Source organism: Drosophila tropicalis, unplaced genomic scaffold (assembly GCF_018151085.1).
Source record: "Drosophila tropicalis isolate 14030-0801.00 unplaced genomic scaffold, ASM1815108v1 contig_845, whole genome shotgun sequence".
Taxonomy (NCBI): Eukaryota; Metazoa; Arthropoda; class Insecta; order Diptera; family Drosophilidae; genus Drosophila; species Drosophila tropicalis.
In genome coordinates, this window is record NW_027173338.1 from 11,668,680 (window position 1) to 11,681,079 (window position 12,400).

Consider the following 12,400-nt stretch of genomic DNA (forward strand, 5'->3'; position numbering starts at 1 on the left):
ACGTGGTTAACATGGCATTTGATAGTCAATTATATTATTAAACAAAAATAAAAATAAATGCGGGGAAATTTCTCTTAGGAAAGCAGTGAAAAATGATTTCGTTCGACTACCTTTGATCCATCAATTGACTTTGTGATGCAAATGTTGCACTTATAACTTTATCAAATTCATGCTGCATATTAATGCAATCGCCCTCCTTTATTTAAATCTGTGCGAACACGTAGTTCATCAACTTTGATTGGCTTATTCAACTCTGAACTTTAATTTATTGGCTTTTGACTGGACTACTAACTAGCAACTATTATTAACATTTGTGCGAACACACAGAGATTAATCAACGTTTATGTGCATTTAATTGCCTCTATTAGATGATCAGACATATTGGGGCCTATGCGTGCGCATTTCCCAGCGATGTTGGAAGTTTGTTTCAAAAATAAATAATAATCTTGTTCACATGTCGCCACATACCTTATCTCAATCCAGATTCATAAATCATTGCACGAAGACCCCAGAGCTAACTAGATTTTGGGCTCTGCCCCTGGGTTTAAGTGCACTTCGTTTTGTAATCTGATGGGCTTTTGGGTTAGGTGTCATTGCCAGACAAAATGTGTTAGATAGACGGGTACATATAACTACCAGGCAGCCGCAAAGTATGCAACAAGTATTTTCTTTATCAACAGGTGCCATTGGCTCTCGGCCGCTTACTCACCACACTTGTAGTCCGCGTTTGTGTGTGTGTGTGTGTGGTGAACTAATAAGCCCCTAAGCCATAAGTTGCCCTATACTGAGCAACGTTAACATTCTAGACTTACCATACCTATATATTAATGGGCTCTGGGAATACCCTGTAAATGTTATAAGTCTATCTTGTTTGACTTTTATATATGTTCAGACCTAGCTAAAAGGAAGGGTATGAAGGAGGATACTTGACTATCTGATATTACACAAACGTTATCAAATGAGTATTTCTGAATTAGTTCAAGAATTCCTCAATTTATTTCAGTTTACTTTCAAATTTTTATTCAACGGATACTTTAATTAGATAAGGTAGAAAGAAAGGCAAAATGAAATTGAAAATAACTAAATTTTAAGTTTTCCTTGTTGGGCTTCAATTTGTAGTGATTTTATTTGTTAAACCATAAACTGAACTTCATCTTATGTTTAGTTAAAGTATAACAAGCCCAGAACTTAATAAAAACCACTCAGGATTCTTCTTTATTTCAACTTTCATAGTCTTTTATTTTCAGATCAAAATTTGGTAAATATCTAAATCTTCTGAATATTTCAAACTTAATCTAATCAACTTGTTTTCGGCCATCATTAAGACCCAATACTATTTTTGGTTAATATAATAAATCTATTCCTTCAATAAAACTCCCCTATCGGGGGATATACATACATACAACAACAAGTGTTGCCTGTTGCAAAATCGTTTGGCAAAAAATCAAAAAAACAAGCATAAAGCTTGCCTGAAGAGACGTCCTACCTAGCAGCAATCACAATCGCCTGCTGGTGCTTCTCTGGCCAACACCGCCACCCACCTTGTTCTCCTCCTCTCTGTCGCTCACATTCGTTGTGCCCTCTCGCTCGGTCGCAGTCCCTCTTCCTGCTCGTGCTTCCTGCTGCTGCTGCTGTCAGCGTCGCTGCTGTCGCCAGTTTGCTATTTTGTATATAAAGCCCAGCAAAGTGTATGGCCAACATCGAGTTAACAATTTCACTTCTTGGCGTTCACATCGCAGCCAATCAAGCAACAGCCCAAAAGCAGCAACAAGTAGGCCAACAAAGTTAATCAAAAGAACCCAAAACTTCTTTCCGTTTGTCCAAAATACACATATTTACAGTTATAAAAACAAGTTAATTCAACCAATAAACAAACATTTCGACTCATTTCTATTTTACGCCCGGCGCCAAAAATTGTCAATTTTACCGACGCTTGTTGAATTTTGCCAGCAATTCGCAGAACCATCCAAACCATTCAAGGACCTAGCTGCGGTGAGTCAAGTTAATATCTGTTTGCATTGAGTGACCATCAATCGTTTTAATACACAAACTAATTGAAATAAGTCCTTGTGTTTGTGGACACATAAAGTTTATTAGATCTAACGGCAATTGAGATATATTTGAGGTTTGTCATATTGACTTTACCCCGTAAATAATCAACGAATATTAGAAAGCTTCAAAAACTTTTTCAGTTATTCAGTATAGACGAGAAATTGTCTGAGTTTTTAAGATTCCTTTTTAGTTTCAAACTAAGAGTTTTGAAATTGAATTGAATTGAAAATTTGTAAGATTTGTCAAAGACCAAGTAACTTCTTAGAGCTCAGAAACCAGATAAACCTATAATTGATCTGTTTTTTTAAATGAAGTTAAGTTTTCTAAGCTTATTTAACAAATATACAAATGTTTTTTCAAGTTCTTAGTTTAATGTTTTAAAATAATAAAAAAAAAAGAGAAAACTAAAACCCTCAGACAACTAAAATTTATAGCATTTCAATACCTTTTATCGTAAATCATTAAAAAGATGATTAAAATTTGAGTCAAATCAAAAGACATGCAAAACTGTCAAAAGTATTTTGAGTTTGTTTGTGTGAATTATGTCAAGTCATTATCGATTGGTTAGAAAATGGTGTCTTATAGGAAAAATATCAACCTAAATAAATAATCTAATTGTATATGCATTAATAAATACATGTTTTTCGTAACGTTCAAATGAATAGCGAATGCTTAAAGTTTCATAGAACATTTGACATCCCTTACGACAGGTGCGATTGTAAGTTTAAACACATTTCGAATCATTTATGAGAGTCAAATCTGACTTTTTAGATTCTTGTTTCATATTTGGTCTATTAGTTCAAAAATATAACACACATTGCTAAAATGTCAAATGGAAATTAGCCTGGTCCCTGTCCTTGGCCTACTTCCAAACGAAAGTCTTGACAAATATGGTGAAGTTGTTGCTATGAATCATGGGCTTTTGGTTTTGTTTTTGCCACCATTTCCTTTTTGCATATATTCAAATGTTAAAAATATAAAATATATACACAATATATGCATATGTCATAGAGAAATTGTCCTCACTTGAGGGACTTTGAGGAAACATGTAACACACAAACCAACAAAACAAAAAGGTCCTTATGAGTAGTAGTGGGAGAACCATTGAAAAATTATGTGAATTATTAATGATGTGCAGAGGGAATGTAAAAACTCTTTCCATTTGTTGATTTCCATCTGCTTATACTCACATATCCTTGTCAGTTGAAGCATTTTCATCAAGTCCGAAGAAATCATTTCAATTGCCTACTTTTCAGGGCAGACGAAAAAAAAGGGCAACACCAAGCAAATCAAAATCAAACCTCAATTGCATTTAATATTTATTAGAATTCGTTGTTCTTGTTGTTGTGAAGAAAGTTGTCTGCATAAGAGATAAACCCAAAGGGCGTTTCGAATGGAGCAGCTAATTTTAGCATTCAGAAAACAAATTCCTATAGGCTAGAAGTCAGTCAGTCATTCATTCATTCACAGAGGCAAAACAAAATATTGAGAAAACAAATAATCTAGGCCAAAACATTTCTCATGGATGATAAAATGAAACTTCGCAAGTTGTCATAAATGACAGCTATATAAATACTACATTAGATCAGCTCAGTCATAATCAACTCAGTTATCCCGGAACAACAATCCTTCATTTCTGGTTAAAAAATTGTCATAATTTACTTTTATTTCTAGAAATTTCTTATGCATTTCTTGTTATTTTAAATGCCAAAAGTATTTCCACTAGGAATTATTCAAACATTTTTTCAAAGGAATTCCTGTCCCACTTTATACAAAACATTAGATACTCACATGACGGCCTGAAATTCCATATTTTTAGTCCTTAGTACTTAAAATTGGATCTAGAAAAGTATGCGACTCAATCCTTCCGTTTAATTGACTCTTTGATGTATGCAGATATACCTAGCCAGAAATCAATTGGTTATATGAGACCGCAGAAACCGCAACATAAAGTTGCGAACGTAATTTGAAGCGACTTCTAGCCGGAGCCAAAAAGTAGGCAACATTTCTTTTTGTAAAGTAATTTCTTTTGTTTCCTTTTTGTCTTTTTGAAGCTGTCTGACGTTACCTCACCGTGTGACAAGTGCGTTTGACGTAATTTTAATTTTCCTTAACAAAAATATCATATGACCATATAAATCACTTGGACAACCCACATCCCGCCCCTCTCTACCCATGCCACTTTGCTCAACTTTCGAGTGCCTTTTAGACATATTAATGATGCCTTAGGCAGGCAATGTAGCAAATATTTGTCCAAGGCATTTGTTCTTTTGGCTAATTTTAAACTTGAGGAAAATTAACAGAAAACAGAAAAAGTTTTCTTTAAGTAATGTAAAATGATTCTTTTATTTTATTGTCTCTCTCTATCTCTCCCCCCCTCTCTCTCTCTCTCTCTCTCTATCTCTCTGTGTGTGTGTGTCCCTGAGTCATAGTTTAGTTTAGTGAAAATTGCATTTTTCTTTTGCTTTTTTGCACTGTCCGACGCTGTCAGGTTTTTGCTTTGCGTTGGTTGATATTAAATTTCCAATTAACATTGGAGCATTATTTATCAGTGGCCATAAAAGTGTCCTGATTATGTTTAGTTACGGGGGCAAACTTCTTCTACCCCCTCATCTGTGCTCGGGTTCGGGTTTTGGGCTTTGGCTTTGAGTTTATTATTCCATTTGATCTCGCCTAGTCAAGTTGTTTGCCATTTGCCTGCCATGGGCAATAATTTTTTTAGCTCTCTCTCTCTCTCTCATTCTCTGTATCTCTATTTTTGCCTTTTGCCGGCTTTTTGATATTAGTTTTTGTACCTATTTATCGCAAAATTGTATTCCACCGCCCCCACTCAATCTCTATTTCTACCCCATAGAGTAAGTAGTAGTGGCTTATAATCTATCAAACACTTTATGGCTGCTGCCGCTGATGGCGCTCCTGCTGCTGGTGGTGGTGGCGAATTGCATGGAGCAACTGGAGAAGAAACCATGAGAGAAGGAGGTGATGACGAAGTGAGGGTGAATAAATATTTATTATGTGGCAATATAATTATCTATGCGTGGCATGATTAGCTCGACAAATGTTTTAAGAGTTTCACTTGCTAGTAAATCTATATATACATATTCCCAATCTATGTTTGAGTTTGGCAAAAGATAAATTCAGTTGATAAACTGAATTTGATTCGATTTTGGTTTGAAAACCTTCTACTGACACTTGCTTAGCTAAAACAGTTTGTCAAGAATTTTCACTTCGTGCGTCATTCGAGTTTGTTTTTAAAGCCAACGAGTCGTCTTTAGAAATTCAAGCGAAAGGTTTGTAATAAAATTTAACATTCAACATAAAATTATTATCTTATTTAAGAAGATAATTTTTTGGCCTATTCATATCAAGAGTATCCTAGGGCTGATTGGTTAAAAACGCATTAAAACTATTGCTTGTCTCTTTAAGACCTTTGGCCAGCATTGATCACTCTCTTTGTCCTTTTGAAAAGCATTAACGTGTCTAATTTTGGCACCTTTTTGTTGGACTAGCACCTGTCAGGCACTCACTTTTCATTCATTTTGGACTTTTCAGATGTCTGTGGAAATTTGTTTTCTTCAAGAAAATTAAAGTCGTAAAATGGTGCCATATTCCTGTCGTGGGTTTTTTATGGGAAGTTGCTTGCAACAGCAGCTAAAAGAAACCAAAGATGATGTAGGTGATTAAAATTTACGGCTAACATCAAGTTGCCTTCCCCGCCTCCCCCGCCTCACACACCTTATTCTTTTCTACTTACCCCACTACTTGTTGCATGTTCATTATATGTCCTAAATGGGATTTATTTTGCTCACATATTCATGACGTGTGCGTGTGTGTGTGTGTGTGGCAAAGATGCAAGAGGATGATTAAGTGTCTATATCTCACATTAATTATGCATATACATATTCCCATTCGGATGGCCAATTATTTGACATTTCCTTTGATTTGACTCATGCTAATGTATTCCACATTTAATTAGAAATCTTCATAGAAATTTGCATTGCATGTCAGGGAAAAGGAAAAACAAATCGCATTGCGCAATCTGCAAGGTCAGTTATTCTTCACTTCAATCACGTTTCCAGCCTGTTCTCTTTCCCTCTCCCTCTCTCTCTCTCTCTCATTCTCCAAGTCTGAAATCAATTTAAGCTTGGCCAATTGTTGTTTTGTTTGCTGGCTGGCCACACGTTGCAAGTTTTAGTTACTATTTCTGTTTCAAAATGCAACTTTCATATCCGTTTTTAATTGCGGAAATGCACTTGTACCTTCAACGCAGCCTCCCTCCCGCTTGCTCCCTCTTTATGAACAAGTTCAAGTTGTTACTTTTGCCACCCACTCCCATCTTCAACTGCCACTTTCCATCTTGTTAGCTATGTCCATCACGTTTGTGGCAACAAGTGTTCGGACTTGGCCGTAGTTCCATTACCTTTGTTAACCAGAACATAAAGTTGGAAAATATGCAACGTCTGTGACCTTTAATTAAAAATACTGCCACTAGAATATTTCTCTTTATGTGGTAGCTTATCGTTAGAGAAAGAGAGAGTCCAGCTTAAGGATTAGGGTTAACAAAACCCTTTATAATCAAAGGAAACGGCAAAACAAACAGCGAAAGGAAACTTATAAACATAATCAGTAAAAGCTTTGCAATTATTATGTCCGAGTTAAGTGCCTCGAAGGACTCTTTCTCTTTGTGAGTGTCCACTGTACACGTGTTCAGTTGTCATAGTAAAATGAGTTAAACAAACTAAACAAAAAGTACAACTTTAACAGGATTCATAATTTATATCCTCTGCTGTCATTAATAATGTATAATATGTATAATTTACAATTTCAGCCAAAAACCGATTCAAAATGATGAAATTTGTGCAAATACTTTTGTGTTACGGTCTCCTCTTGACTCTGCTCTTTGCCCTGAGCGAAGCACGTCCTTCCACAGGCGAAACAGGACCTGTAAGTTAATCTTAATTCAACAGACGAATGCAACTAAATTCATAACTTCTCATTTAAAAAGGAAACCGATGGACTAGATGGCCAGGACAGTGACGATGTACGTGGTTCTTATGGCGGCTACGATATGCCTGCTCAGGCAATCTATCCCAACATACCGATGGATCGCTTGCAAATGCTGTTCGCCCAATACCGACCCAGGTAAGAGTTCAATTCAATCCCTGGGACTGTAATTGCCATTGAATTCGTAATCCGCAGTTATAGTGCCTATTTGCGTACTCCCACCTATGGCAATGTGAATGAACTTTACCGTCTGCCCGAAAGCAAACGTCAAGTGAGATATCGGCAATGCTATTTCAATCCCATCTCGTGCTTTAAGAAGTAAATTTTGAACTACCAAATTTAAGAAGGATCAACAACGTTTTCATAATGCCGAAAGCCCTTGATAGAAGAAAACAAATAACCAAGTAACACAAATGAATTCTAGAACATGAAAAATTAACATTTTCACACATTTCCAATGGAAACCAGAGATCAAACACACACAGAAACAACAAGAACAACAACAACATTTAATGCAAATATTCTAGTGCAATTAAACATAAGCTAAGAGACTCAAATTTGTCTAATTAATCGATATGAATGTCTATGAATAAAACACACACAAGGAAAACCTAATTCAAAAATGCTTCATTGTAGTTTCACATAATTAAAATAAAGATAAAAATAAACAAACAAACAATTACAATTAAAAATAAAACAGAATAATGTTTTAAACAAATACGAATAAATATTTGAAAATAAATTTATCATTTACTCTCTTTGCACTTGGTTTTCAATCCTTTTCATTTACCTTTACCTTTCATTTTTCCTGCATATGGTATGGTAAAATAATATACGATTTAAGCAAATGTATTCCACAATTTTACTTTTGTAAATTCAATGTTTCAGCTATTGTACTATAAATAACATAACACATTGCCGGACAGGGCTCAAACACAAATGAAATTATTCACATAATACCAATTTATGTCTAAAACATTAAATGTAATATAAATCCTATTTATTTAGATATATATACATACGTAAAAGAATCCAAATAAATGCGCGCAAATGTTGAAGAAATTTTAAGTGTCGTTATTATTTCCTAAATTTGTCTGTACTTTCCTTATTAGAATAGTTCTGATTAACTATTTGCGAATCTAGAAAGTTAGATCATTCCAATGACATCTTAAAGTCTCGGGAATTAACAATCGAAACTCCTTTTATAGACCAAAGAAAACTTACTCTGTTTGGGACTTTTAAATATATTATTTTTGGTCAAGAAGCATCTCCCACCGTACAAAGTATATATATTATTGATCAGTACGACGAGACAAGTTCATATAGCCATGTCCATCCGTCCCTCTGGATTAACGCAAACTTCTCCTAGACCTTAACAGCTACAGAGTTGAAATTTTGCATGTAGGCTTGTATATACCGTACAGTGGCGGCAAAAAATTTGAGACATCAATTTTTCAATCTTGAATTCTGATATAATTAGATTTTTATGTAATATTAGTGAAAAATTTTGATGTATTAATTTATAGCGTTGATTTGGTCATTATATCGAGATGATGTACCGTAAATTTGAGTGAGTTTATTATACGATTTATTATGACTTATCACTGTGTCAAAATTGATGAAGATCGGGTGACTATATCATTTAGCTCCCATAGAAACGATCGGTCGAACACTGTGACTTTTGTCAATTATAAGACATAAGACTTTTTAGATAAAACGCTTTTCCGCTTTTTCCGGCCATAAGAAAAGAGTAACAAAAAACTAGCAAGGGTATACAAAGTTTGACGCGGTCGAAGTTAGCCCCGGCCTTCTGGTTTTTCATATTTTTATACGATTTGTTACAGAATAAGATTTTAAGAGAGCAAAAAGATATACAAATATATCCATAAAATAGAAAGTTATACCCGAAATGTTTGTAGCAGGCAGAAATGTGTATAACGAATATATGAGTATAGATTTCAGAGGGAACTTCAAAAGCAACGAAATGTGAAAATCTCTATAACCAAATATATTAATTTGTAAGTCTTTTAATCAATCTCTTCTTAATGACTGAAACTAATTAAAAGAAATAATATTTGCTTTCAAAATTTATTATATATTTTTGACAAACTAGTAAAGTATTTGGCTTAAAACTAATCCATTTCTTAGAAATTAATATACAATTTTTGCTATTTGAAATAGGATTAAGGATAAAGGATTCTTTGAATATAACTTTCGGCGACTGTTGTATGCACATTGTATCACTCGATTAGTAAGATTTCTATATATTTCGATATACGGGGATTAAATTGATTGACGATTCAATTTTATCCAAGAGATCAGATATTCAGACGTCTGCGTTGCAAATGATTCACAGATGAGCCATCTCCATTTTGGCCCATTTGTATGACCAAACGATCCGGTGTGGATATCTTATAGCCATGGCCCCGTCGCCAGCGCTCTTCGATTCTCAATGATGTGGCCATCATAAAGACGGAAAACACTAAAGCAATTAGATAGCGTACGATCAGCATTCTGTTTGCTCTTCTTCCTTTTTTTTCTGCACGGATTGCACGAAATTTGAACGAGACTGAATCGCTGGATGAGGTAACTAACGACTTTTATAGCTGATTTCGAAAACGGAGTTAAAAACTACCTGAAGTGTTAGCCAGAGGGAATTTCGCGGATTTGTCCCTTTGCCATTGTTGTGATGGCAAACAAATGGATTTTCACTTATACCCCTAATAAAAATATGCCAAAGACACACTAATCCATATGGCAATTTCCACTTCCTCTGCATAAATGCAAATCCACGTTCACTTGATTAGGGGAGAATAATTGCCAGAATGCCAAAGTGAATGCTGATGCCCAGTAGTTCCAAGAAGTCCGTCAGTGACGACGACGACGACGACGACCTAGGCCACTTTATGATGATGGTAAGTGGGTCCTGGGCAATGGACAACGTGCAACGGCGACGATGTTGATGATGGCGATGGCAATGCCGCCTTTTTACCATTAGACATTTTAATTGTTAATTTTTGAAAAAAAAAAAACAGAAAAAAAGAGAACGAAAAGAAGAGCAACAACAAAAATTTAAATAATGGGCACGCTGTAGGCAGCTACCTGCATTTATTATCCGTTGCATTTTTAGCTTCTGCCTTCAGCCAAGAGTAGCAGCAGCGGCAGTGGCAGCGGCAGCCCCAGCATCAGCAACGAGGAAAACAAGTGGCAAACAATTTTCTATAAATTGCATTTGTGCAAAATTAAGTTCAATCTTGGCCAGAGTTGCGACCAGTAGCTACCACACTCTCTCTCCCTCTTTCTCTGTCTCTCTTCCTCTCCCTCTCTCTGTTTCGTAGACAACGCCTTAGTCTTGCATCCGTTCACCTTCCGCTTTCCATCTGCGTAACCATCTCGTCTCGCTGCTGGAGTAGCCAAACTCCATTAACTTTGCAATTGGCCACCATAACTCGTCCGCGCCGGTCACCCATTCCCCAAAGAGAAAAAGAGAGAGAGAGAAAGAGAGACAGGGAGCAAATGGAGATGAAGAGATGGAGACAGAGAGATCTCGAGAGGGGGTTAGGGAGAGAGTGCCCCACCGCTTGTTAGTTTTTGCGCCAGATCGTTTATAATAATTCGTATGCGAGTCATGTCATGGCCCCTAAAGTGTATCTGCAGCTGCGCAGTCGTCGCTCAGTCAACTCCAACTCTCAGCCGACTGAGGAGTCGCAGTCGCAGTTGCAGTCGATGCGCATATCTGTATCTAGTTGATATTAGAGGTGGAACTTTTCAATAAAAGATTGATTCAAAATGCACACAATACCTTGGAATGACCCACATCCACATGATCCACATTTAAGTTTATGTAGATTAGAGTTTTGTCTGGATTTAGTATTAGAATGAAAGGACCTTATAACATTGGACAAAGAAAATTCCAGACCTTCTATATTTAAACCATTTGCGAATTTAAAGAAGGGATTTAAGTAAACTCTAGATCAATTAATGAACTTAAAATTGAGTAAGGATTCAACTTCAAAATTAGCTAAGAAATAAACCTGCAGCTTGGATTTATCTGATATCTAAAGCTGTTAGGTTACTACCTTAACTACTCACTACCTTACTATCAATCTTTAAATGGACATCATTTCGGACTGAAATCGATCCAGTCAAATTCTTTCACTCAACTCACGATTCCCGCTCCCATCACTAATGTTTATAATTCAACTGATCGCCTATACCCCGAGCAAGTCTTGATCTGGTCAACTATGCAGCCGCCGCCCGTTCGGATGCTGCTCCTGCCTGTGAGCCTCTTGGACTTGACTTGTGGCTTGATCTTGCGCCCGTTTTTGCGCGCATAGCTTTGGGTCGCCTCCTGGTAGTTGTCTGCCCCTCTCCACCCAACCTCACTCTCTGCTTCTTTCGCTCTGACTTACCACCTCTGACGTCTGGTGATCATCTTTCCACCCATCTCTTAGCCACCCATCTGTGCTCTTCATTCGTCGTCGTCGTCGTCGCGACGTTGTAGTCGGCCGTTCGTGGTCGTTGTCATACCACTTTATTCGCGGCTCTTTGTGTGCTGGTTTTGTTCTATTGGTAAAAGGAAGTTAGAAAATGCTCTGAATTCATGTGGGCACTGGCATCGGGTCTGAGGCGGAGGTTGAGTTGGCCTTAAGTGATTGTACTTGGGCAAGTAGCTGCATAGCTGAAGAAAGAAAAAGAAAACCGGGGCTACTATGTTGCCTCTTTGGGTGTGATCAGGATCTAAGTGAGGAGAGTTCAAAGCATAGTAGCTGGGAGGTTGGATAATGAGAGGAGTAGCCGAGCCGCTTTGCCATTAACATAATGTTTTTCCCCGCTTTTTTTTTTAAGTAAATGCATAAAGAAAAAATGCAAAAGTTATGAGTTGAATGAAAATTAATAGAGATTGGCAACTTGTGTTTTGCGATTTATTGATCGACTTGGTTATGTAAAGTATTATGTATTGAAAAATATGACATTCAATTTAACTAAAAGCCTTGTAGAATATTATGTGTTGATATTACATTTTGAAAGATTTCGACTAGTAGTTCTTACAGTTACATCGATAGTAAAGCCGCAATGGTTTTTCAAATACAGATCAGCTAAAAGCTTAAAATTTTGTCGAAATCTCGTTAAAAAGGGATTCAAAGACATCCTGTCAACCAAAATATTAAAGATGAAATAAATATGTGAAGTAAACTGATGATTTAAGCCATTGTTGGTTGTCATTAGCCGAACTAAGTCATTGAATTGATCATAAGTTTAAGGTTGATTGTTTTCCATAAATCTTTGAGAATAGTTTTATGTCTAATTGAATTCTCTTTGGGTAAGATGCAAATCGAAAAGG

The 12,400-nt window shown here is 36.3% G+C and overlaps 2 protein-coding genes across 3 annotated transcripts in view; one reads left to right on the forward strand and one right to left on the reverse strand.

Annotated features, from left to right (window-relative positions):
* LOC137580421 (uncharacterized) overlaps positions 1 to 12,400 on the reverse strand; it is a 29,328-nt gene that overhangs the window by 8,990 nt on the left and 7,938 nt on the right. The gene's annotated exons all lie outside the window — the stretch shown is intronic.
* Positions 1,714 to 8,118, forward strand: AstC (Allatostatin C). Its single transcript, XM_068295193.1, has 5 exons — positions 1,714 to 1,771; positions 1,951 to 1,992; positions 6,881 to 6,996; positions 7,058 to 7,194; positions 7,252 to 8,118. The coding sequence occupies exons 3-5, from the start codon at positions 6,898 to 6,900 to the stop codon at positions 7,376 to 7,378; spliced, it is 363 nt and encodes a 120-aa protein (XP_068151294.1). The 5' UTR covers positions 1,714 to 1,771; positions 1,951 to 1,992; positions 6,881 to 6,897; the 3' UTR covers positions 7,379 to 8,118.